This window comes from Schistocerca gregaria, chromosome 1 (assembly GCF_023897955.1).
Source record: "Schistocerca gregaria isolate iqSchGreg1 chromosome 1, iqSchGreg1.2, whole genome shotgun sequence".
NCBI lineage: Eukaryota > Metazoa > Arthropoda > Insecta > Orthoptera > Acrididae > Schistocerca > Schistocerca gregaria.
The window spans coordinates 330,621,310-330,648,348 of NC_064920.1; the positions used below are offsets into that span (position 1 = coordinate 330,621,310).

Genomic DNA, 27,039 nt, shown 5'->3' on the forward strand with positions numbered 1-27,039 from the left:
GATATGCTCCGAAACATTGTACCCTGTCGTCATAGCTACCACAGATCCATTTCCGATTTACAGACGAAACCGTGTTCTGTGACGAAGCGTGGACACCTTGTCGCTTATTCTTGGTTTCACCGTCCGTCAACCGCTTTCCAAAGCTGCTCAAAACTACTCACGAGAGTAGCCTGCCACCACTTGACCAAGCTGCGATGGTTCCTTCACGTTTCCACATCACAGTCACATCATTAGCAACAGCTTCAGAAGGGTTTCAGTGACCTGCCTTGTGCATGGATGTGTGTGATGTCCTTAAGTTAGTTAGGTATAAGTGGTTCTAAGTTCTAGGAGACTGATGACCTCAGAAGCAAAGTTACATAGAGCTCAGAGCCATTAGAACCACCCTCCACAACCCCTCGAAGTTTGTCGAAAAACTTCTGGGACACCCTGTACACAAATTTAAACTTCAAATGCCATTAGCACATCATTATTGTCTTACTCTTGGTTATATTACATTCCTGTACCTAAAAATAACACCTTTCATCAGATCCTATTTGAATAAAGGAGCAACTGAATTCAAATGCACATTGCGATGAAGAAATACTGAATATTCAGTATGAAAAAATTCATTCTATTCATTCTAAAATGTTCAAGAAATAATATTGTCTTTGACATACAGTAATTACACATTAATTTTTGAAGAGGTATACTCTGATATTGGAGTCCGTTAACGAAGATGAAAACAATTTCTTCATATATTCAAACATCAATAGTGCATGAAATCTTTTCTAAGATATGAAAATTACTGTGACTTAGTAGAGCCAGACAATTTAGATTCCAACAGAAGACCTATCTTATAGCTTTTTGTCCAACGACACCATCAGTTCCTAAATGTCTCCCATCCAAGTTTCCGCTTTAACCGCAAGTTCACTTGCACCGCTGCCTTCTTTGGCCCTCTGTGCCGTCGATAGTTATAAGGGACAATGAAAAGAGAACGAGACAGGTGGAAAGCAAGTAAGTAAACTTTTTGTTATTTCAGAAGTAATCGCCTTAACTGTTAAAACATTTATCCAGCTTAAAGACAAGACGGTCAATGCCTTCATGGAAAAATCATACGTGGTGATCTAAGGAACCGTGGTTGCACCCAGGTGTACACCTCTCCGTCCGAAGCAAATTGACGGCTACGAATGTCTTTCTCCATGACTGCAAAAATGTAGAAACACATGGGGGGAGAACAAGACTGCATGGAGGATGTGTCTAAGGGCTTCCCAGCGAAATGCCTGCAGCGCAGTGGAAATGACGTAAACAACCTTGGCAATACGTAGGTGGGCATTATCCTGTAAAAGAATGATGCCCTGTGTCAGCACTCCATGTGAACACTTTGTAGACATTGAAGCGCACCACCTAGTCCATACACCCAGGATGTTGTACGTCTTCGTTCTGCTCTAGAATGATACCCACCCACATGTTGCTACCGTTGTTTCGACTACACTGCAGACCTTTTCGCTGGGAAGCCGTTACACATCGTCCATACAGTTTCGACCTCTCCTCATAAGATTTCCATATTTTTGGAGCCATGAAGAAAGTCATTCGTGGCCGTCGATTTGCTTCGAAGACTTGCACGTCTGGGTACAATCGTGACTCCATAGGCAACTGCAAACATTTTTCCTTGAAGGCATCGATAGTCTTGTCTCGCAGCGGGATAAATGTATTAACCGTTATGGTGATTACATTTGAAATAGTAAATAGTTTAATCATAGTTTTTCTCTGTCTCGTTTACATTTGACGGTTCCTTATACACTGAAGCGCCAAAGAAACTGATATCGGCATACGTATTGAAATACAGACATACGTAAACAGGAAGAATACGCCGCTGCGGTCGGCAAAGCCTATATAACACAAAAAGTGTCTGGCGCAATTGTTAGATCGGTTACTGCTGCTACAGTGACAGGTTATCAAGATTTAAGTGAGTTTGAACATGGTGTTACAGTCGGCGCACGAGCGATAGCACATAGCATCTCCGAGGTAGCGACGAAGTGGGAATTTTCCCGTACAACCACATCACGAGTGTTAAGTGAATGTCAGGTGATGATCGAAACTGCTAGTTGGTGAAATGTTTTGTTCAATCATCAGCTTATTTTCGTCAGCGTCATCTTCTTTGTTTACTGGCTGTGGGGAACCGTTCGCATACAATAATTTTAGCTCTTACGTACATTGTATACATCCGTGTGACCTAGGCGATGGACATGCCACATAGGCAGACTAATTACAACTCTCGATTTTTAAATTATTTATTACTCAGCTATAGTTTGCTGTGGCATACGTGCCAACTAAGACAGTTTTATCGAAAGAATTTGTCCGTTCACCTGATGTGCTGATGCGGAATTTGGCAGAAGGGCACGTGCGGAAAGAGGTTAGAGGAAGTCACTTGTTGCCTTTGGTTACACTAGAAGTAGATCGATCAAATTTGCAAGCTCTGTCCTTCACTGGATCCATAATTGTTGGGACGTGTTTCCCACGTAACTTCCTTGTGGACCATGGTATGAAATGTCCCAACTGCGTTTTTAAAGTGACGACCTCTTTTCCCCACCAACAATGGCTTAATAATGTAATGAACTTGATATTCTAATGAACCCTCCGTAAAATTGCCATTTATTTTCTATCGTGACCATGCATAATCTGGCCTTGCGCCGAGATGCCATTTCCACAATAAAATTGTAGTCATCAGACGCTGGGTGAGAGATACACATAACAAGCACTATCTTATCAGGAAAGCAGTAGCTAATCAGTACGAGGTCAGCTGTATCGCTGGAACTGAAGCAGCATTGCTCACTACTGTTGCGACTGTTGAACTACACGCGCCTTACCATTCCGTGTACCCGCAGAACATGGAGACGCCCGAGGGCTTTAGGATAGTGCGCGCGCAGCCGTCGGACCGCGACCGCGTGGAGCGGCTGGCGAGGACCGCCTTCTACCCGGACGAGCCGATGAACGTGGCTCTGGGCAACACCAGGGGGCCGCCCACGGACCAGCTGCTGTTCCTCTCGGCGCTCGACGAACCGCACTCGCTGATCGCCGAGGACGCCAGCACCGGAGAGGCCGTCGGCATGTGCATCAACGGCATCGTCTCGCCCGAAGTCCACGAGAAGAAGAAGCAATTACAGGTGCGCCGCCCTAGTACGAGTAAGATCGCGTCTGAAATATCGTATACATGTTCCTCTAGTTATTTGCGTTTGTTCTTCACCACTGTCCGTATTTTCTGACAATATTTTCACCTCTGTGCCACGTAGCTCAAAGAATGTAATTACGATAGAACTTTCTGTGTGAAGTTGTTTTCTTCTTAATTACACTACTGGCCATTATAAGTGCTACACCACGAAGATAACGTGCTACAGACGCGAAACAACCGACAGGAAGAAGAGGCTGTGATATGCAAGTGATAAGCTTTTCAGAGCATTCACACAAGGTTGGCGCCGGTGGCGACACCTGCAACGTGCTGACATGAGGAAAGTTTCCAACCGATTTCTCAACACAAACAGCAGTTGACCGGTGTTGCATGGTGAAGCGTTGTTGTGATGCCTCGTGTAAGCAGGAAAAATGCGTACCATCACGTTTCCGACTTTGATAAAGGTCGGATTGTAGCCTATCGCGATTGCGGTTTATCGTATCGCGACATTGCTGTTCGCGTTGGTCGAGATCCAATGACTGTTAGCAGAATACGGAATCGGTGGGTTCAGGAGGGTAATACGGAACGCCGTGCTGGAGCCCAACGGCCTCGTATCACTAGCAGTTGAGATGACAGGCATCTTATCGGCATGGCTGTAACCGATCGTGCAGCCACGTCTCGATCCCTGAGTCAACAGATGGGGACGTTTGAAAGACATCAACCATCTGCACGAACAGTTCGACGACGTTTGCAGTAGCATGGACTATCAGCTCGGAGACCATGGCTCTGGTTACCCTTGACGCTGCATCACAGACAGGAGCGCCTGCGATGGTGTACTCAACTACGAACCTGGGTGCACGAATGGCAAAACGTCATTTTTTCGGATGAATCCAGGTTCTGTTTACAGCATCATGATGGTCGCATCCGTCTTTGGCGACTTTGTGGTGAACGCACATTGGAAGCGTGTGTTCTTCATTGCCATACTGACGTATCACCCGGCGTGATGGTATGGGGTGCCATTGGTTACACGTCTCGGTCATTACACGTCTCGGTCACCTCTTGTTCGCATTGACGGCACTTTGAACAGTGGACGTTACATTTCAGATGTGTTACGACCAGTGGCTCTACCCTTTATTCGATCTATGCGAAACCCTACATTTCAGCAGGATAATGCACGACCGCATGTTGCAGGTTCGGTACGGGCCTTTCTGGATACAGAAAATGTTCGACTGCTGACCTGGCCAGCACATTCTCCAGAACTCTCACCAATTGAAAACGTCTGGTCAATGGTGGCCGAGCAACTGGCTCGTCACAATACGGCAGTCACTATACTTGATGAACTGTGGAATCGTGCTGAAGCTGCATGGTCAGCTGTACCTGTACACGCCCTCCAAGCTCTGTTTGACTCAATGCTCAGGCGTATCAAGGCCGTTATTACGGCCAGAAGTGGTTGTTCTGGGTACTTCCGCTACTATAAGTCAAATTAGTCCTACGAACAGCCTGGTCAAAGAGAGCGGAGGAGTGGGCATAGGTACGGTATATACTGTTGTCTTATTTGTGGGAAATTGCCCCTAAAATTCGGAGGAATTAGCAATGATCAACGGCATGAGGATGCAGAAGGCCTTCTGCATTGGAAACCACTGAATTAAAAACACACATGTCTGACCAAGAACATATGGCCTGTAATGGAAAAAAATTCAATAGTGCTCCCTCTACTGATAAAAAAAAATTCTGGGTTAGTCACCCATACGAATTTCTGGGAGGGAATTCCAAAGGAGAGGCACCTGTAACTAAAAGTCTGAATAACCAACGAAAAAATATTCTACAAGCCGGAGTGTCGTATATCAAGAATATGGTAGCAAATCTAAAAATCTAACCAGAGAGAATGTAAGCTTCAGTTTATAGTAGACGCAGTGACCTGAAATGGAAAGAAGATAAGGATTTCTGGTCAGACGAATACAGGATAATATAAACAATAGCAAAAAATAGTATGTTGCTCGAAGGACGTCCTGTATAGTAGAATTGTTGGTCAGAGAGTGCGTTACATTGGGCGATTCAGTAGTACAATTCTTCTGATCAGAATCGATAGGATACCAACGATAACAACAATAATTCAGGTATACGACGGGAATTCAAAAAGTGAATTAAGCACTCGTATGGGAGATCACGAAACTTTTATTGAATCCAACACTTGAAAAATGCTACAGTTACATAGGTAGCATTATTTTTCAACTTGGTTGCCAAGTCTCTGTAAAATCCGGCCGGGCCGTTCTATCAATCTTGCAGTTCCTCGATGATAGTAATCCGCTCCTTGGTCATGGAGCTATTAGAGAACCGCTGTTTAAACTTCGTCGTTGGAAAATCTCTTTTGATCTAATGTTTTTTCAGATTGCCGAAAATACGTCAACGAGCCGAAACGATATGACCATCTGATTTAACAGCGTGTCGTTCCACTTTTCAAACACAGCCAAACAGAGATTCTACAGGCCCTTGACAGGATTTCAGAATGCGGCACTACATGTCTACGTACAGATCAAGCAATTCCCTCATATTACGGCATGGTGGTTTACGGGCATACAGCCAACGCCCGATATGTGTTCCAAAGAATTCACATTGGGCCCATTTCCTGGCCAAGCCATCAATGTGAGTTTACTGTAATGCCCATCAAACTACTGCAGTACGATTCTGACCTTGCAACACCAACAGTTACACTGAAGGAATATGTCATCGCCGTAGCGGGAGACTTCGAGCTTGAAGCAATGCAGGTGATCCACAATAATGTTCACGCAGTTCATTGCTCTTGTGATGCCTTCGATTACCACCTCAGGTCTCATGGAAAACCAACTAAATGTACCGGCATAATTCTGCCTCACCGACCTGCATCTGTGGTCCTGTGCACGATTCAGGTAACCATTTTCCGGGATGACGCCGTGTAAGGTCCCAATCATCGACCGGTTGTAGCAATATATGCGATTCATTCGACAGGCGACAGGCTGCTGTTGATCCACGGCGAAAACTTAGTGATGCTGTGCCCGTCGCAATTATAACTGATGATGTTGTTGGGTCAGCATAAGAACATATAGGAATCGTATGATTTGGAGATTCCTGTTCATCAATAGCCTTTGAAGTCATCAGTTTTCTACTGGTTTGATGCAGCCCGCTTCGAATTTCTCTTCTGTGTGGACCTCTTCATCTCAGAGTAGCACTTGCAAGCTACATCCGCCAACTATTTGCTGGATGTATTCCAGTTTCAGTCTCCCTCTACAATTTTTCCCTCTACAACTCCCTCTAGTACCATGGAAGTCAATCCCTTATGTCTTAACAGATGGCTTATCATCCCGTACCTTCTCCTTGTCAATTAACTTTTTATACCTGGGATTCACAGTCATGGACAACTTTATAAAATACATCATATTTCCGCCAGTGACTGTAAAACTTTCTTTATTTCACGATTGTAACAGTGTTACGAATGTTCTTAATAGTAATGACAACGACATATAAATGTGTCAGCTCATTTTAAATTGACATGGCCTAAAGCCCCAAAAATCTGCACTTGATAATGGCCTAAGGCAGAAATTGCAATCGTGAAATAAAGATAGTGTTATAGTCACTGGCTTAAATGTCATGTCTTTTATAAAGTTCTCCTTGTCAGTTTTTCCATGTATTCCTTTCCTCTCCGATTCTCCGTAGAACCTCCTCTTTCCTTACCTTATCAATCCACCGAAATTTCAAAATTTGTCAGTAGCACTACATTTCAAATCCTTCGATTCTCTTCAGTTCAGGTTTTCCAGACATACAACGCTGTGCTCTAAACGTACATTCTCAGAAATTTGTTCGGCAAATCAAGGCCTATGTTTGATGCTAGTAGAATTTTCTTCGCCAGGAATGCCCTGTCGCCGGTGTTACTCTGGTTTTGATGTCCTACCTGCTCCGTCCGTCATTGCTTCTTTGCTGCCTGGGTAGTAGAATTCATAAACTTCGTTACCACCAACTCTGATGTTAAGTTTCTCGCTGTTCTCATTTTTGCTACTTCTTATGACTTTCGTCGCTTTATTCTTAGTCAATATTCTCTACTCATTAGAGCTTTCATTCCGTTCAGCAGATCCTGTAATTCTTCTTCACCTTCACTCAGGGTAGCAATGTCATCTGCAAATCCTTTCACCTAGAATTTTGATTCCACTCCTGAACCGTTTTTTATTTCCATCATCGCTTCTTTCGTGTACTGATTGAACAGTAGGGGCGAAAGACTAGATCCGTGTCTTACAACCTTACAACCTTTTGCATCCGAGCTCTTCGTTCTTGGTTATCCACTCTTATTATTCCCTCTTGGCTCTTGTACATATTGTACATATATTTCCCGTCTCTCCCTATAGCTTACCTCTTTTTTTCTCAGAATTTCGAACATCTGACACCATTCCACATTGTCGAACGCTTTTTACAGTTCGGTAAATCCTATTAATATATTTTGATTTCTGTTCAATCGTGCTTCCGTTGTCAACCGCAATGTCAGAAGTGCTTCTATGGTGTATGTACCTTTCCTAAAGCCAAACTGATTGTCATCTAACACGCTCTCAATCTTCTTTTTCATTCTTCTGTATATCATTCTCGTAAGTACCTTGATGCTTGAGCTGTTGATTGTGTGATATTTCTCGCACTTGTCAGCTGTTGCGCTCTCCGGAATTGTGTGGATCATATTTTTCCGAAAGTCAGATGGTATGCCGCCAGACTCAGAGATTCTACATACCAATGTGAATAGTTGTATTTTCGTTATAATGGTTGCCCATTCATCTCTCTTCCTCTTACATTCTTTCTTTACTGCGTCACATGCCCACAATTTACCCTGGAGGTATTCACCTTCTTGATGTGCAGTAGTCATCATCTGTTGGCTCATCAGTCTACGTAAACCGCATTGTGCAAGATCTAGACTTCTTGATTAGCATCATGCTTGTTTGTGCTGCCTTGGTAAAATTATTGGCACACTTTCACTACGGACGGACACGACATTGCATTTGGTCCATACACCACCAGAATTTAAAGACGAATCTATGTGCAAGTTAGACGTTTTACATACAAGAATTTTACTGTACTGTATACTTCAACTTTGGAGTACGTTTCCAGTTGCCACGTCATTTCACTCCGAAACTATGACCCACCTGTTATCCGTACCATTGGAGAACTGTGTCTGCGGGACACCCGGAAGAATGTGCCGCCCTTGTCCCTCAACGGTCTAAGCGGCGCTGAATGAGTAACTCAGTGTCTGAATGGAGACAGTGAAGTTATACAGTAAACTTCAGGTAGTAACAGCGACTGAAGTGTTCAAAAACCACAAAAAGAGGATGTATACATGTGAAAGTGGTGGAGACACGTGAAGATACCAGCCGGATTACGTCATGGTGGGACAGGTATCCTGATATCAGATATGTATTGTAATCAAAACCCAGGAGCAGATCTAGATCCTGATCATAATTTATTATGTTCTGTAGACGGACGAAGTTTAAGAGAATCGCCAGGCAGAATTTACGCAGACAGAGGTAGTATACTGACGAACGATGATATGCATTTGAAATTTCCTACTGATTCAGGTAATGCGAAAATAATACCACAGTATGCAGTTCCATTGAAGAGGAATACACATCTATCGAAACAGTTGCCACAGAAGCTGGACTGACAAATATATGTCCAAGGAAGGTAACTGCTTAGAAGCATTGGGTAACAGAAGAAATATTCCGACTGACCGACGAAAGCAGGAGGTACAAAAATGCTAGGAAAAAGACAGGAATACTTGTATTCAACTTACGACTGAAACGAGCATAAAGTACATGGAAGCTAAGACGAAATGGTTGCAGGAAGAACGTGAAGATATCAAACAATAATTGTGATCGAAAAAGCAGATTCAGCACAGAGAAAAAGCGAAACAAACTTTGGTAAAATTAAAGACAAAGTTATAAATATTAAGCAAAAAATTGTTCTGAGGTCATCAGTCCCATACACTTAGAACTACGCAAACCTGACTAACCTAAGGACATCACACACATCCATGTCCGAGGCAGGATTCGAACCTGCGACGGTAGCAGCTAGGTGGTTTCGAGACGAAAAATATTAAGCGTGCAGGAGAAGTTCCCTTGCTAAACGTTCAGCATAGAACGGGTAGACGGCACGAATACTCTGAACGCATCTGTGAGGGGGAGAATATGTCTTAAACGTGATAATAGAAGAAATGGAAGTAAATTTGAAGATCCAGGAGAGTCAGTATTACAGCCAGAATTTAACAGAGCTTTAGATGACATACTGTCAAATCGTGGTGAAGCCGTAGACAACGTTCCTCCGAAATTCCTAAAATCATATGGGGAGTGGCAGCTAAACGACTATTGAAGTTGCTGTGTAGAATCGATGAGACTGGAGACATATCATCAGACACGGAAAAACATCGATAACTCAGTTCCAAAGGCAGTAGTGGCAGACAAAAGTGAGTACTGCATAGTCATAGTAATGGTTTCTTGCATCGTACTTGTCTACAAGAACAATTTATAGAAGAATGGAGAAAAAAATCGAAATTCTGTTACATGATGTTCAATTCGACAAAGAAGAATGGAGAAGAAAATCGAGATTCTGTTACATGATGCTCAGTTCCTCTTAATGACAGGTAACGGACCCAGAGACGCATTGGGCTTCATAATGGAAGCAAGACAAGAAAAATGAGGATACGTTCATAGAAAGTGTCGACCAAGAAAGAGAGTTCAGCAGTGTAAAATAGTGCCAGATGTTCCAAATTCTCAGAAAAAGTGATTTTATGCTACAGGAAAAGGCAGGTAATACATGATTTGTATAAAAATCGAGAAGGAACAATAACACTGGAAAATGTTCTGATTAAAAGTTTTTGTCCATAAGAGTTCAGTCTACCGAAGAAACAAAGACGGAAATGAAAGAAATTTTCAGGGATTGGATTAAAATCAAGCATGAAAGGATATCGATGATGAGATTCGCTGGTGACATTACTACAATCAAACTACATCTACATCTACATCGACATCCGTACTCCGCAAGCCACCTGACGGTGTGTGGCGGAGGGTACCCTGAGTACCTCTATCGGTTCTCCCTTCTATTCCAGTCTCGTATTGTACGTGGAAAGAAGGATTGTCGGTATGCTTCTGTGTAGGCTCTAATTTCTCTGATTTTATCCTCATGGTCTCTTCGCGAGATATACGTAGGAGGGAGCAATATACTGCTTGACTCTTCGGTGAAGGTATGTTCTCGAAACTTTAACAAAAGCCCGTACCGAGCTACTGAGCGTCTCTCCTGCAGAGTCTTCCACTGGAGTTTATCTATCATCTCCGTAACGCTTTCGCAATTACTAAATGATCCTGTAACGAAGCGCGCTGCTCTCTGTTGGATCTTCTCTATCTCTTCTATCAACCCTACCTGGTGCGGATCCCACACTGCTGAGCAGTATTCAAGCATTGGGCGAACAAGCGTACTGTAACCTACTTCCTTTGTTGTCGGATTGCATTTCCTTAGGATTCTTCCAATGAATCTCAGTCTGGCATCTGCTTTACCGACGATCAACTTTATATGATCATTCCATTTTAAATCACTCCTAATGCGTACTCCCAGATAATTTATGGAATTAACTGCTTCCAGTTGCTGACCTGCTATTTTGTAGCTAAATGATAAGGGATCTATCTTTCTATGTATTCGCATCACATTACACTTCGCTACATTGAGATTCAATTGCTATTCCGTGCACCATGCGTCAATTCGCTGCAGATCCTCCTGCATTTCAGTACAATTTTCCATTGTTGCAACCTCTCGATACACCACAGCATCATCTGCAAAAAGCCTCAGTGAACGTCCGATGTCATCCACCAGGTCATTTATGTATATTGTGAATAGCAACGGTCCTATGACACTCCCCTGCGGCACACCTGAAATCACTCTTACTTCGGAAGACTTCTCTCCATTGAGAAGGACATGCTGCGTTCTGTTATCTAGGAACTCCTCAATCCAATCACACAATTGATCTGATAGTCCGTATGCTCTTACTTTGTTCATTAAACGACTGTGGGGAACTGTGTCAAACGCCTTGCGGAAGTTAAGAAACACGGCATCTACCTGTGAACCCGTGTCTAAGGCCCTCTGAGTCTCGTGGACGAATAGCGCGAGCTGGGTTTCACACGATCGTCTTTTTCGAAACCCATGCTGATTCCTACAGAGTAGATTTCTAGTCTCCAGAAAAGACATTATACTCGAACATAATACGTGTTCCAAAATTCTACAACTGATCGACGTTAGAGATATAGGTCTATAGTTCTGCACATGTGTTCGACGTCCCTTCTTGAGAACGGGGATGACCTGTGCCCTTTTCCAATCCTTTGGAACGCTTCGCTCTTCTAGAGACCTACGGTACACCGCTGCAAGAAGGGGGGCAAGTTCCTTTGCGTCCTCTGTGTAAAATCGAACTTGTATCCCATCAGGACCAGCGGCCTTTCCTCTTTTGAGCGATTTTAATTGTTTCTCTATCCCTCTGTCGTCTACGTCGATATCTACCATTTTGTCAACTGTGCGACAATCTAGAGAAGGAAGCACAGTGCAGTCTTCCTCTGTGAAACAGCTTTGGAAGAAGACATTTAGTATTTCGGCCTTTAGTCTGTCATCCTCTGTTTCAGTACCATTTTGGTCACAGAGTGTCTGGACATTTTGTTTTGATCCACCTACCGCTTTGACATAGGACCAAAATTTCTTAGGATTTTCTGCCAAGTCAGTACATAGAACTTTACTTTCGAATTCATTGAAAGCCTCTCGCATAGCCCTCCTCACACTACATTTCGCTTCGCGTAATTTTTGTTTGTCTGCAAGGCTTTGGCTATGTTTATGTTTGCTGTGAAGTTCCCTTTGCTTCCGCAGCAGTTTTCTAACTCTGTTGTTGTACCACGGTGGCTCTTTTCCATCTCTAAGCGAGAAAGAATTATTACAGGACTTAATAATTATACCGCTCGCAGAACACTGATAAAGAATAAAGCGAAAATTGACGAAAGTAATGTAGAGTGGTAGAAATGAGGTTAATCGGAAACCTAATATCAAAATTGGGGACCTTGAAGTACACTGAAGCGCCGAGGAATACCTCGCATCGCTCGGCAACGCCTATATAACACAACAAGCGTGTGGCGCAGTTGTCAGATCGGTTAGTGCTGCTAAGACGGCACGTTATCAGTATTTAAGTGAGTTTCAACATGGTGTTGTAGTCAGCGCACGAACGATGGGGCACAGCATCTCCGAGGTAGTGATGATAGTGTGGATATTCCCGTACAACCATTTCACGAGTGTACCGTGATTATCAGGATTCGAAAAACATCAAATCTCCGACATTGCCGCGGCGGGAACTAGATTCTGCAAGATAGAGACCAACGCCATCTGGAGAGAATCTTTCAATGTGACGGAGGCGGAACCCTTCCGCAAATTGCTGCAGATTTCAGTTCTGAGCCTTCAACAAGTGTCAGCGTGCGAACCATCCAACGAAACATCATCAATATCGGCTTTCAGATCCCAAGGCCCACTCGTGTACTCTTGATGACTGCACCACATAAAGCTTTACGCCTCGAGTGTACCCGACATTGGACTGTTGATGACTGGAAACGTGTTGCCTGGTCTGACGAGTCTAATTTTCAAATTATATCGAGCGGATGGGCGTTTACGGATATGAAGACAACTTCATGACTCCGTGGACCCTGCATGTCAACAGGGGAATGTTCAAGCTTTTGGAGGCTCTGTAATGGTGAATAGTGAGGCGTTTATGCAGTTGGAGTGATAGGGGACCCTTAAACGTCTAGATACAACTGTGACACCTACATAAGAACCCTGTCTGATCACCTGCCCTGTCTGATAACCGGCATCCATTCATGTCCATTGTGCGTTCTGATGGATTTCAGCAATACCAGCAGGACAACGCGACACCCACACGTTCAGAATTGCTGCAGAGTGGCTCCAGGAACACTCTTCTAAGTTTAAACGCTTCCGCTGGCCACCAAACTCCCTAGACATGAACATTATCGAGCATATCTGGGATGCCTTGCAACATGCTGTTTAGAAGAGATCTCCACCTCCTCGTACTCTTACGCATTTATGGACAGCCCTGCAGGATTCATGGTATAAGTTCCCTCTAGCACTACCTCAGACATTAGTCGTGTCCACGCCACGTCATGCTGCAGCACTTCTGCGTGCTCTCGGGGCCCTACACGATACTAGGCAGGTGTGCCAGTTTTTTTGGCTCTTATAACGTGTAATATGTAAAAACTAAATGCAACCAGGCGTTCATTGAGTGGTGGCAAATAGCCTTAAGCTCCGTCAGATGGCCGTTGGTGTGTACATCATGATACGTCTGAAAGCAAATTACGAGGGAGCGTCATGGTCTTCTGTGGAATGTGTTCCTGCCATTCCTTAGATGATATCATGTTCTGTAAGACACAGTGGATCAACAAAAATATGCATCCATCCTTGTTGACCATGTCCACCCCTATATCAGTATGTTTCTCCTTTTCAAGATTTCATCTGCCAGCTGGACAAAGGAACGTGTCACATGGTTTGTAGTCTACGTGCGTGTGTCTAATAGCACCAGGATGAGTTTAGCAATCTCCCCTGTCTACCACCCTCCCAGGATTTAAGCCTAATCGAGAATCTGTGGGAAGACCTCAGTGGGGCTCTTCGCGCCATAGATCGTCAGACCGGAAACCTAGCGCAGCTGGCCACTATGTTGTAGTAGACATGGGTCCCATCCATGTTGGTATTTCCAGTACCTCACTGACACTTTTCATGCACGTGTGGCAGTGGACATACCCCAAAAGGTGGTTATTCAGCATTTCGAAAGGTAATCGCCTAATGTAATTGGATGGCATATTTTACGTAATATAGAAGAAACCGGTATGTCTGTGTCTGTGCGAGTCTCTCTCTCTCTGTGTGTGTGTGTGTGTGTGTGTGTGTGTGTGTGTGTGTGTGTGTGTGTGTGTTTCTGTGTTTGTGTTCTTTATAGTACAGAGAACTGATAGTTAACAAGAAATTAAATATGTGCTAAGTGCAACATATAATAAGAACCTGTGAAGTAAATGAAAGAAGCTACAACATATGGAATGTAATATAGGTAAATCAGTAGGAAGTCGACAGATTAGGTTTAAAACACACACACACACACACACACACACACACACACACACACACACACACACACACACACGAGCACACGAAACACACAAATGGTATATTCATTTTATTACAAATTCGGCTGCTTTGTCCGATTTTTTTCTTCTCCTTATTGTGTTCACCATTTGATTAACATCCATAAATATCGATATACAAAAGGACAGCGGACAGCTAATTTCTTTTCTTTTTGTCATATTGGCCACTCACTTTCATACTATTACAATGGTCTGCTCAACAAATCACATTGAAGGGCTAAAAAAAATTTAACGAGGGACGACAGTATCAGAAGTTTATGTACAATGTAGTACAATGTAGTACACCATTCTTTTCTTTGGGATGGTAGGAAGGGGGACTCGCGTTTGAGAGAGAAATACGTCACACACGTTTACAACAGTTATTTGATTTGTTTCCACTTGTAAATTATTCCGTTTAGTGGAAGCCTGTGTATAGAATGTGCTAAATAAGTACGCCAGTGTGTTACCAGTAGGCAAAACTATGTGCTAACGTACAAAAAAGAAATGCACAAATATTGAAATGAAGCAATGAAGGGGCAGACTGTATCATCGCCGCCAATGTTGGGCAAATTCGGTGTTTTCGAGACATTTTCAAAGATATATGCAAGCCGTTCTGCAGTGCCATGGTAGAGAAGTGTATTGGAACAGAATCGACAGTTCTATAATGTGTCGTAAAAACCTAAAACTAATTGTGGCTGTCCCAGAAAGAAAAAGTTAGACTAGATTAGACTACATTTACTCTCATTCCAATTCATTCATAGTGAGGAGGTCCTTCAGGGTGTAGAATATGTCAGAAAAAAACCAATACATGAAAAATATTTGCAACCAAAAAAATAAACTAATGTACCATTCCACAGGTCCCAAGTGGAATGATCGTCATTTTTTAATGAACACTATATGAAAGAGCCATTTTAGAAATACTAATTCACTGAATTTAAAATAAAGATGTTTATTTATTTATTTATAAGGTAATAAACGTGTAATAGGACTACTATAATACTTATTTACAATGAACACATTACTGCACTAAGATGGTGCAGAAGTTAGATTTTACTTACACACACACACACACACACACACACACACACACACACACATACACATATTTACAATGAACACATTACTGCACTGAAATTGTGCAGAAATATTCTATATTATACTCCTGGAAACTGAAATAAGAACACCGTGAATTCATTGTCCCAGGAAGGGGAAACTTTATTGACACATTCCTGGGGTCAGATACATCACATGATCACACTAACAGAACCACAGGCACATAGACACAGGCAACACAGCATGCACAATGTCGGCACTAGTACAGTGTATATCCACCTTTAGCAGCAATGCAGGCTCCTATTCTCCCATGGAGACGATCGTAGAGATGCTGGATGTAGTCCTGTGGAACGGCTTGCCATGCCATTTCCACCTGGCGCCTCAGTTGGACCAGCGTTCGTGCTGGACGTGCAGACCGCGTGAGACGACGCTTCATCCAGTCCCAAACATGCTCAATGGGGGACAGATCCGGAGATCTTGCTGGCCAGAGTAGTTGACTTACACCTTCTAGAGCACGTTGGGTGGCACGGGATACATGCGGACGTGCATTGTCCTGTTGGACAGCAAGTTCCCTTGCCGGTCTAGGAATGGTAGAACGATGGGTTCGATGACGGTTTGGATGTACCGTGCACTATTCAGTGTCCCCTCGACGATCACCAGAGGTGTACGGCCAATGTAGGAGATCGCTCCCCACACCATGATGCCGGGTGTTGGCCCTGTGTGCCTCGGTCGTATGCAGTCCTGATTGTGGCGCTCACCTGCACGGCGCCAAACACGCATACGACCATCATTGGCACCAAGGCAGAAGCGACTCTCATCGCTGAAGACGACACGTCTCCATTCGTCCCTCCATTCACGCCTGTCGCGACACCACTGGAGGGGGGCTGCACGATGTTGGGGCGTGAGCGGAAGACGGCCTAACGGTGTGCGGGACCGTTGCCCAGCTTTATGGAGACGGTTGCGAATGGTCCTCGCCGATACCCCAGGAGCAACAGAGTCCCTAATTTGCTGTTAAGTGGCGGTGGGGTCCCCTACGGCACTGCGTAGGATCCTACGGTCTTGGCGTGCGGTACGTGCGGTGCGTCCACCCGGCCTCCCGCATGCCCACTATAGGCCCTCGCTCAGAGTCCGTCAACTGCACATACGGTTTACGTCCACGCTGTCGCGGCATGCTACCAGTGTTAAAGACTGCGATGGAGCTCCGTATGCCACGCAAACTGGCTGACACTGACGGCGGCGGTTCACAAATGCTGCGCAGCTAGCGCCATTCGACGGCCAACACCGCGGTTCCTGGTGTGTCCGCTGTGCCGTGCGTGTGATGATTGCTTGTACAGCCATCTCGCAGTGTCCGGAGCAAGTATAGTGGGTCTAAAACACCGGTGTCAATGTGTTCTTTTTTCCATTTCCTTATATATATATATATATATATATATATATATATATATATATATATATATATATATATATATATATATATATCAGTTTTACTGAGAAAATCATCAAAGGAGTAGAACGATTTGGCCACCAATAAATCCTTTAGGCTCCACTTAAACTGATCTTCATTGGTTGTTAAGCTTTTTATGGGTGCTGGCAAGTTAATGAAAATGTGTGTTCCTGAATAACGCACGACTTTTTGTACAAGACGAAATCCTTGTGAAGATTATTCTTATTTCTAGTATTGATTCCATGAATTGAGCTGTTGGTTTGAAAAGTGATATATTTTTAAAGACAAATTTCATTAAGGAATAAATATGGTGGGAAGCAGTAGTTAGTATCCCTAGTTCCCTAAACAGGCTTCTGCAGGATGTTCTTGAGTTCTCACCACATATAGCTCTTACTGCACGTTTTTGTGCCTGGAAAACTTTAGCTTGGCTTGATGAATTACCCCAAAAAATAATCCTATATGACATTATGGAATGAAAGTAAGCATAGTATGCCAGCTTTTTCATTTTTATATCCCCTATGTCTGATACAATTCGCATTGCAAATAAAGATTTGTTAAGTCGCTAAGAGCAGTTCTGTGGTGTGCTCGTCCCAGTTGAATTTATTATCAAGCTGTAATCCCAAGAATTTAACACTGTCCACTTCTTCTATCTGCTTGTCATCGTATGTTAGGTATGTACTCGTGGGACACCCATTACAAGTTCTGAACTGCATGTAGTGTGATTTTTTTTCGAAGTTTAGTGACAAAGAATTGGCTAGGGACCTGTGATTAACGTCCACTAATATTGAATATGATGATCTTTCTAAGACTACACTCGATTTGCTATTTATTGCAATGTTTGTATCATCAACAAACAAAACGAACTTGGCATCTGGTAATGTTACTGATGAAAGGTCATTGATATACACAAGAAAAAGTAAGGGCCCCAAATTGGAATCTTTCGGGACCCCTCATGTAATTAGTTCCCAGTTTGATGATGCCTGATAGCTTGATACATGTCTCTTTCTTAATAACATGGCTTCAGAAAACATCGCTCTTGTGCAACGCAGCTAGCTCTTTATTCGCACTAAGTAATGGCCGCTATCGAATGGGGATCTCAAGTTGATTCCGTATTTCTAGATTTCCGGAAAGCTTTTGACACCGTTCCTCACAAGCGACTTCTAATCAAGCTGCGGAGCTATGGGGTATCGTCTCAGTTGTGTGACTGGATTCGTGATTTCCTGTCAGGAAGGTCGCAGTTCGTAGTAATAGACGGCAAATCATCGAGTAAAACTGAAGTGATATCAGGTGTTCCCCAGGGAAGCGTCCTGGGACCTCTACTGTTCCTGATCTATATAAATGACCTGGGTGACAATCTGAGCAGTTCTCTTACACTGTTCGCAGATGATGCTGTAATTTACCGTCTAGTAAGGTCATCCGAAGACCAGTATCAGCTGCAAAGCAATTTAGAAAAGATTGCTGTATGGTGTGTCAGGTGGCAGTTGACGCTAAATAACGAAAAGTGTGAGATGATCCACATGAGTTCCAAAAGAAATCCGTTGGAATTCGATTACTCGATAAATAGTACAATTCTCAAGGCTGTCAATTCAACTAAGTACCTGGGTGTTAAAATTACGAACAACTTCAGTTGGAAGGACCTCATAGATAATGTTGTCGGGAAGGCGAGCCAAAGGTTGCGTTTCATTGGCAGGATACTTAGAAGATGCAACAAGTCCACTTAAGAGACAGCTTACACTACACTCGTTCGTCCTCTGTTAGAATATTGCTGCGCGGTGTGGGATTCTTACCAGGTGGGATTGACAGAGGACATCGAAAGGGTGCAAAAAAGGGCAGCTCGTTTTGTATTATCGCGTTATAGGGGAGAGAGTGCGGCAGATATGATACACGAGTTGGGATGGAAGTCATTACAGCATAGACGTTTTTCGTCGCGGCGAGACCTTTTTACGAAATTTCAGTCACCAACTTTCTCTTCCGAATGCGAAAATATTTTGTTGAGCCCAACATACATAGGTAGGAATGATCATCAAAATAAAATAAGAGAAATCAGAGCTCGAACAGAAAGGTTTAGGTGTTCGTTTTTCCCGCTCGCTGTTCGGGAGTGGAATAGTAGAGAAATAGTATGATTGTGGTTCGATGAACCCTCTGCCAAGCAGAGTAGTCATGTAGAAACATCAGGTACATCTGACACGTCACGTGGACAAGGAAAGGGCCTAGTTTATGTCAGGTATTGAATAAAATCTACAGCACTAGTCATGTAAGGAGATTCACAATTTATAGGAGCACCACGGCCAACCCTTCACCTTCCAGTGGTTACGTGACCATGGTGACAACACAATATCTGTTCTGCACATCTCAAGCTCACTCCAGACGTATTTCCACTCTGTGGCTGTGCTGACAGGAGAGTGTGCCGGTGTTGCAGCCGCAGGACGAGGTGCTGCGCACGGTGTTGCACGTGCTGCGCACGGTGTGGGCCGAGGCGGACGTGTGGTCGCAGACGGCTGCTCGGAGCGCCCTCGAGGTGCGCATCCTGGCCGTGGCTAGTTCCGCGCGCGGCCGCGGCCTGGCTGCGGCGCTGCTGGCGGAGTCGCTGCGGATGGCCAAGGAGGAGCTGCGGCTGCCGCTGGCGCTCATCCTCTGCACCAGCGCATTCTCCGCCAAGCTGTCGCGGCAAGCGGGCATGCGGCTCGTTTACGAGAAGCCGTACTGCCAAACGGATATGCCGGCGCAGCCGCCACAGCCGCACGACAGGATCGCGATTTACATGAAGGACCTTCAGGGGTAGCAGGTAACTTGGCATTGTTTACAGTGTATACTGGTGTGGTGTATACGTAATGTAACTAGTGGACTTTTTCATTGAACAGTTACGTACATTTATTCTATTACGGGTGGACTGGCAGATGTCCAAGTGTTTCATTGTAAAATTTATGGTAGCAGTGAAATTTACACTAATACGATGGTGACGCACATTTTCTTTATTATGAGCTTTGTGAGGTGGAAGCTATTGAAAGTTGACGGTCGAGAATGGAATATGGGAATATATGATTACTCAGATTAAAGTTCCTGAAATTAGCACACACCACTTCACCCCCGCACGCACATGTCAGCTTAGCTAAGAACTTTTGCTTCTTTTGCTTGCTCCTTTGTACCCCAGTTTTCAACAGGTCGGCGTGGGTCAATTGGATTTAGCAATGTTAATTGGAAGGGGTGGCCGGATGCCCCTCCTGCCACCACCCCATAGCTCACAGGATGGAATCAGTGTACCCCAGCTGTCTGCATCTAGTGTAAATCATGAAATAGATTGAACGTGTTGCAGATGTCTGCGAGTCGTGTAACTGAGGTGGGACGTGAGAACCAGTCCGGTATTCATCTATGGGATGTGGAAAACCGCCTAAAAACCACATCCAGGTTGGCTAGCACACCGAACCTCTTCGCTAATCTGCTGGACGGAGTCGATCTGGGGCCGGTGCACCTATCTGAGTGCAGGGAGCAGCGCATTAGCGCTCTCGGCTAACATGGCGGGTCTGTCTTAACAAACGAATCGTCGAATAATATTGAATGTGTTGTTAATGTGTCCAAATATCACATTACTTTAAATACAAAATAGATCTATCTGTATCATATATTGCATACAGTCATAGCCAAAATTTGCACGAATAGACAGTGTGTGCAAAATTCTGTGCCCAAGCTAACAGCCATATTGACAGAAACAAAAACAAATAGCAGGCCAGTGTGGCCGTACAGTTCTAGGCGCTTCAGTTTGGAACCACGTGACTGCTATGTTCACAGGTTCGAATCCTGACTCGGGCATGGATGTGTGTGATGTCTTTAGGTTAGTTAGGTTTAAGTAGTTCTAAGTTCTAGGGGACTGATGACCTCAGATGTTAAGTCCTAGCCATTTGAACCCAAAAAGAAATATCTTTTCTAAAGCAATCATATGTGGCACCCAGAGTCTTGGAGCAGCACATTCGTTTCATAGTCAACGCGTATTTCGTGGCGATGGTGGTTTCGAATTAGACCGCTGCTTAAATTTTGATTAATAATCAGCAATGTCAGCCAAAGACTTCCAGCATAAGAAGTCACCCTCATTCTGCTAACGGGCTTGTCAAAGAGGGCGGAGGTGAGGACAGAGGTTCAGGGCACTCTCTTGTCATAGGGGTAGTAAACTGCCCCTAATGGTGGAAGAATCAGCAATGGTCAACGTCGTGAGGATTCAGAAGGCAACGGAAACCACTGCATTAAAAACACGTAGCGTGTATCCCCAGGACATACGGCCTGTAATTGAAGAAGGTCATGATGTTCACTACATTCGCTAAAGATTCCGGGATAGTCCCTCATTAGAATATCCGTGAGGGAACTGCCAAGGAGGAGGTTACCATGAGAAAAAGATTGAATAATCAATGAAAGAATAACGTTTCACGGATTGGGGCATGGGATGTCAGATGCCTGAACGTAGTAGGCAAACTAGAAAATCTGAAAATGGAAATACAAAAACTCAATCTGGATATAGTAGGGGATCAGCGAAGTGGAAAGAAGAGATGAGTATAGGATAATATGAACGGCAGCAGAAATTGGTGTAACATCAGTAGGAATCGTTATGAACAGGAAGGTCGGGCAGAGAGTGTGTTTCTGTGAACAGTTCAGTGACACCGACAACGATAGTTGATGTATACATGCCGATGTCGCAAGCTGAAGATGAAGCGACAGAGAGGTTATTGAAAGGGTTATAGAGTATGTAAGGGGGTATGAAAATCCAATAGTCATGGGGAACTGGAATGCTGACTAATTGAGTTCTGTAACAAGTTTCAGCTAGTAAGAGCGAATACCCTGTTCAAGAATCACATGAGGAGGAGGTATATTTGGAAAAGCCCAGGTGATGCGGGAAGATTTCAGATTACATCATGCTCAGAGATTCCGAAATCAGATACTGGATTGTAAGGTGTACTCAGAAGCAGACATGGACTCAGATCACAATGTAGTAGTGATGAAGAGCAGGCTGAAGACATTAGCTAGGAAGAATCAATACACAAGGATCTGGGATACAGGACTACTAAGGAGTGACGACACATGCTTGAAGTTCACTAAGGCTATAGATAAAGCAATGAGGAACATCTCAGTAGGCAGTACAGTTGAAGAGGAACGAACATCTCTAAAAAGGGCCATCATAGAAGTTTGGAAGGAAAACATAGGTACAAAAAAGGTAACTGCGAAGAAACCATGGGTAACAAAGAAACACTTCACTTGATTGATGAAAGGAGGAGGTAAAAAAATGTTCCACAAAACTCAGGAATAGAGAAAACAAGTCGCTGAAGAATAAAATAAATAGTAAGTGTAGGGAAGCTAAGATGAAATGACTGCAGGAAAAATATGAAGACATCGAAAAAGAAATTATTGTCAGAAGGACAGACTCAGCATACAGGAAAGTCAAAACAACCTTCAGTGACATTAAAAGCAAGGGCGATAACGTTAAGAGTGCAACGGGAATCCCACTGTTAAATGTAGAGGAGAGAGTGAATAGGTGGGAAGAATACATTGAAAGCCTCAATGAGGGGGAAGATTAGTCTGATGTGTTAGACGAAGAAACAGGAGTCGATATAGAAGAGACAGGGATCCAGTATTAGAATCAGAATTTAAAAGAGCTTTGGAGGAATTAATGTCAAGTAAGACAGAAGGGATGGATAACATTCCATCAGAATTTCTAAAATAATTGAGGGAAGTGGCAACAAAACGACTATTCACTTGGGTGTGTAGTCTATTTGAATCTGGCGACATATCATCTGTCTTTCGGAAAAGCATTATTCACACAATTCCGAAGACAGCACTAGCTGCCAAGTGCGAGATTTATCAGACAATCAGCTCAACAGCTCATGCATCCAAGTTGCTTACAAGAATAATATACCCAAGAATGGGAATGCTGCTTTTCCTATCGGCTACATACACATTTGGAACATAAAGTCTATAAAACGCAATTTACTGGTGCAATGATATAAGATAGAATACATAAAAAGGGATGCAATGCGTCTGGTAATTTACCTACATGCTAATTGTGTTAACTATTGTTTAGTGTGGGTCTGTAAATTTACATCACGCTAGTAGTGTTAATGGTTGTTAAGTATATAATGCAATGCCTTAACGCAAATATAGGTATAATATTATTTTTATTCTATACGCCAGTCTTATGGTTTTAACTACATTACCCCATGGGTGCGAGTCTATCGCTGTAGACTAATTTCTGCTTGTGTAAATACTTTTCTCCAACAATTTATTCGCTAGCGCACTTACACAAAATTTGAAAAGAAATAACCTTTTTCAGCCATCAGTGCTCATCTTAGTCTCTACAGTGTGTATAAATGTTAAAAGAATTAATAATGAATATGTCGAAATTTTACAAGTATCGTTGCTGTTCCAGTTACACTACCTGTGACAAAGATACTGAAACCAAAGCAGTGGAATGCACCTTGCATGTCTTCAGGCGAATAAACAACGTCTGTTCAGTCGTCTGTAGACTGTATGTCTGTAGACAACTGTTCCAGTGGCTGCCGTAAGGTCCCAAACAACGCTACCTGCAGTACTCCGTGGCCCTCTGTGGGCACTGATGGTGAGATATCGGTCTACTTGTGGTTTTGCGCACTGTGAACGTCCCGTACTGTAGCACCTGGACACGTTTCCTGTGTGCTGGAATCGTTGCCTTAATCTTGTGATCACACTTTGTGTCACACGGAGGGCCCCTGCTACTACCTGCTGTGTTTGACCAGCCTCCAGTCGCCCTAGTATTCTACCCCTCATAACGTCATCAATATGTGTTCTTTGTGCCGTTTTAGACACACAGTCACCATTAGCACGTCCGAAAACGTCTGCGCACTTACTCGCTGCACCGTACTCTGATATGCACCAACACACCTATAAGTATGTGGACTGCTGCCAGCGCCACCGTGCGACGACCGCAGGTCAAATGCACCGCATGGTCATACCCCTGAGCTGATTTAAACCCGCAAACCACACAGCAGAGCGTTGTTTCACCATGTATCAGCATTATCCTTAATTTATGAGCTTGAATGTAAATCGCAACACCAAGAAGTTGCGCACATAAACGAAAGTCGGCAGCCGTGTTTCTACATCTGAATAATGATGTCCATTTATATTTCGCACCAGTCGCTCTAGTAACGCCATCATCAGGATTCAGATCAGGTTTGCTTTAAATACACGCTGTAAAGGTAGTGAGCGTTAGTTACCTTTGAGACTGGACGTATGAAGTTCAGTTAGTCCAGGATGCCTTTAAGTCGACAAGGCGCCATTATCAACACCTCGATCAGTGTCAACGAGGTAATGTACTAGGGCACCTAGAAGCTCGATGTCCTTTCTTGGTAGGGATGTAGCCACCGTACATTATTTCTGATAGTGGTGGTCACGAGAATGTACTGTCAAAAGAAGACGTGGTACTACCGGCAGCGAAGGCGTATTGGTCTGGCTCATCGTTTATCTGCAGAAGCCGTTTGATCAGCAGTTGGCACCACAGTGACTTTTCGAACTGTTACGGTTACTTCAAGGACAGCTCAGATCCAGACGATCATTAGCATGTATTCCAACGACCCCAAAATCCACGGCCATTTTTTACTTCAGTGGTGTCAAATGAGAGCTCATTGGAGAGCAATGTGGACTGTTGTGTTTTCTGACGAAAACTGGTTCTGCCTCGCTGCCGGTCGCGATCGTGTGTTCGTTTGGAGACTAGGATGAATGCCTACAATCAATCTGTTTGCGTGCTATGCACACTGGACATACACCTGGACTATGAGACTTAACATCTGAGGTCATCAATCCCCTAAGACGTAGAACTACTTAAACCTAACTAACCTAAGGACATCACCCACATCCATGCCCGAGGCAGGATTCGAACCTGCGACCGTAGCGGTCGCGCGGTTCCAGACTGAAGCGTCTAGAACCATTCGGCCACCTCGGCCGGCCGGAGTTCCGGTCTGGGGTGCGATTTTGCATGACACCAGGAGCACCCTCGTGGTTATCCCATGCACCCTGATTGCAAATTTCAACGTCAGTTTGGTGATCCGGCCTTTTGTACTGCCAATCATGAACGGCATTACAGAGGGCGTTTTCCAAGAGGACAACGCTAGCCCCTATTCACTGTTGTTAATAAACGTTCTCTTGCCTTGACTCGCTTCATCATCAGATCTGTCTCCAATCAAGCGCATATTGGACATCATCGGACGAGAACTCCATCGTCATTCACGAACAATATCAACTGTTCCTGTATTGGTCGATCAAGTGTAACAGGCATCGAACTCTGGACAGCAAACTGATATCAGGTACCCACACAACTATTGCATCCACGTCAGCGTGCTTGCATTCAACATTCTGATGGTTACGGCGGTTACAAACGTCCCACATTTCACTTTTTCAGTGTCTTATCTCGTGCTTACATTAACGTGTGATCTTCGTACGTTAATCACTTAAAAATGTAACCTAGAGAAATGCATTCCCAATATTTCATTACTCTACATTAATTCATTTTCTGTGCGTCGTTTTTTTCCGTCGGTGTACATGAGAAGGTGCCTACAATTCACCAGTGAAGACAAAATCAAAACATCTAAAGTGTGAGACAATTGCAAGTCACACAGTCCATAAGAAGCAGACTTGAGAATAAAAACCTTCAGTTGTTGGGCTTGTTAAAAGAATAAATAGTGACAGGCGACATAAGAATTTTGCTAATGTGCATTCCGAGAAGAGACGCCCGCCTCTGTAGTACGAATTTTACACTGATCGTGTAATAGATGAAAAAAGGTTAACGGCTTTCGATTAGAATAATCAAGACTACTGGAATGTCTGCTCCACATTGGACCAGTTCATACTGCTTCCATCGTCCAGGACTTGTATGCAGAGAACGAGGATGAACTGTCGCCTCTTGCCTGGCTGCCACGGTCACCTAATCGCGCTATTATCATCCTTTGTGGTTTACTCTGAAGAGTAGAGTTACTGATCACTATCCACCTACATCATCGCTACCTACACTTGTAACTATAGTGCAATAGAATGGTATAAGATTCGATTCCGAGACGACTGGGTGATGTTTTAAATACAGTGGTTTCCGTGCACCATATTTCGCCATAGAAATGTGTATGTGGTGTTTTCTCCATCCCCTGTATTCTCATGCCTACAGTGGTGCATATCTTCCTTTATGTTTACACTGCAAAACTCAGAGCCAATTCATAGATTGTCCTATTAACACATCTGGAAAACCTGAGATCTCACAATATTGTTAACAACAGCTAATTCATCGAATGTGAGCTAATTGCTCACTGAAGGAAAACCTAACGACTTAAACGGCTTACTAGAAATAAGCTACATTAAATTTCTTCATCTGTATGGAAATGAAAACTAGTTAACTGGGAGACGTTCATTGAATGCATAAAATAACATTATCAAGCCAGTTGACATGATTTGCAGTGCCGATTGTGGCTGCTTATATTTGTTGTGTCGTATGCGGTTGCTTTCATTCTTTTATTGACTAATTTAAGGCTTTGTTTTCGGTTTCAGATATTGCAAAGTTGCCGAAACTACCCGAGTGTAGGCAGTGATGAACTAAAGCCATCTTCCCCAGCGACACTTGAAGGAACATGAAAACAAAGAGCACAAAATGTATTTAGACGATTCCTTGCTCTCACAACGATTTGTGAAAGAAACATTTCCTCGCAGCAGCAATGCATGTGTTAACTTAGTGAACGACAAGTTGTGTGTGATGAATTCAGTGAAGTGAACGCCGGTCGACTAATGTGGCAACAGATAATGAAGAAGTAATATAGATAACAGAAGTGTAAAAAGAAAATCTTGCTTCATTTATATTATAAAACTGTAATTCAGTTGCTACTCATTATGAGCTAAGAAATAAAATGAAATGATACCATGACTTGTTGCGGTCAGTTAGTGGGAAAAAATGGCTTAATGTTCACGTAGCTTCCTCAACTTACTACGCCAGAGTTTCAATATCGCCGTTCGTTGTCGTACGTCTAGCTTTCTGTAAAACGAAATTTGTGCTTGCAGAAAGATAATTTATTTCACAGAAATAATATTTTCTAGAGACACGTCAAGACGAATCTTGCTTCCTCGGTATGTAGTGAACTCATCTTTAAAGCTTACTCTGAGATTTTGCAGTGCATAGAAATTTTAATAATCGTTTCTCCGCAGAAATC

The 27,039-nt window shown here is 43.5% G+C and overlaps 1 protein-coding gene across 2 annotated transcripts in view; it reads left to right on the plus strand.

Moving 5' to 3' along the window:
• Window positions 1–26,756, plus strand: part of LOC126285150 (uncharacterized) — a 73,223-nt gene extending 46,467 nt beyond the window's left edge. For both annotated transcript variants that reach the window (XM_049984822.1, XM_049984883.1), the window contains exons 2-4: window positions 2,865–3,143; window positions 19,263–19,628; window positions 26,387–26,756. In XM_049984822.1, coding sequence (XP_049840779.1) covers window positions 2,865–3,143; window positions 19,263–19,625 — 642 coding nt within the window. In that variant the 3' untranslated portion in view covers window positions 19,626–19,628; window positions 26,387–26,756. The remainder of the gene's footprint in view (window positions 1–2,864; window positions 3,144–19,262; window positions 19,629–26,386) is intronic.
• Window positions 26,757–27,039: the final 283 nt, after the last annotated feature.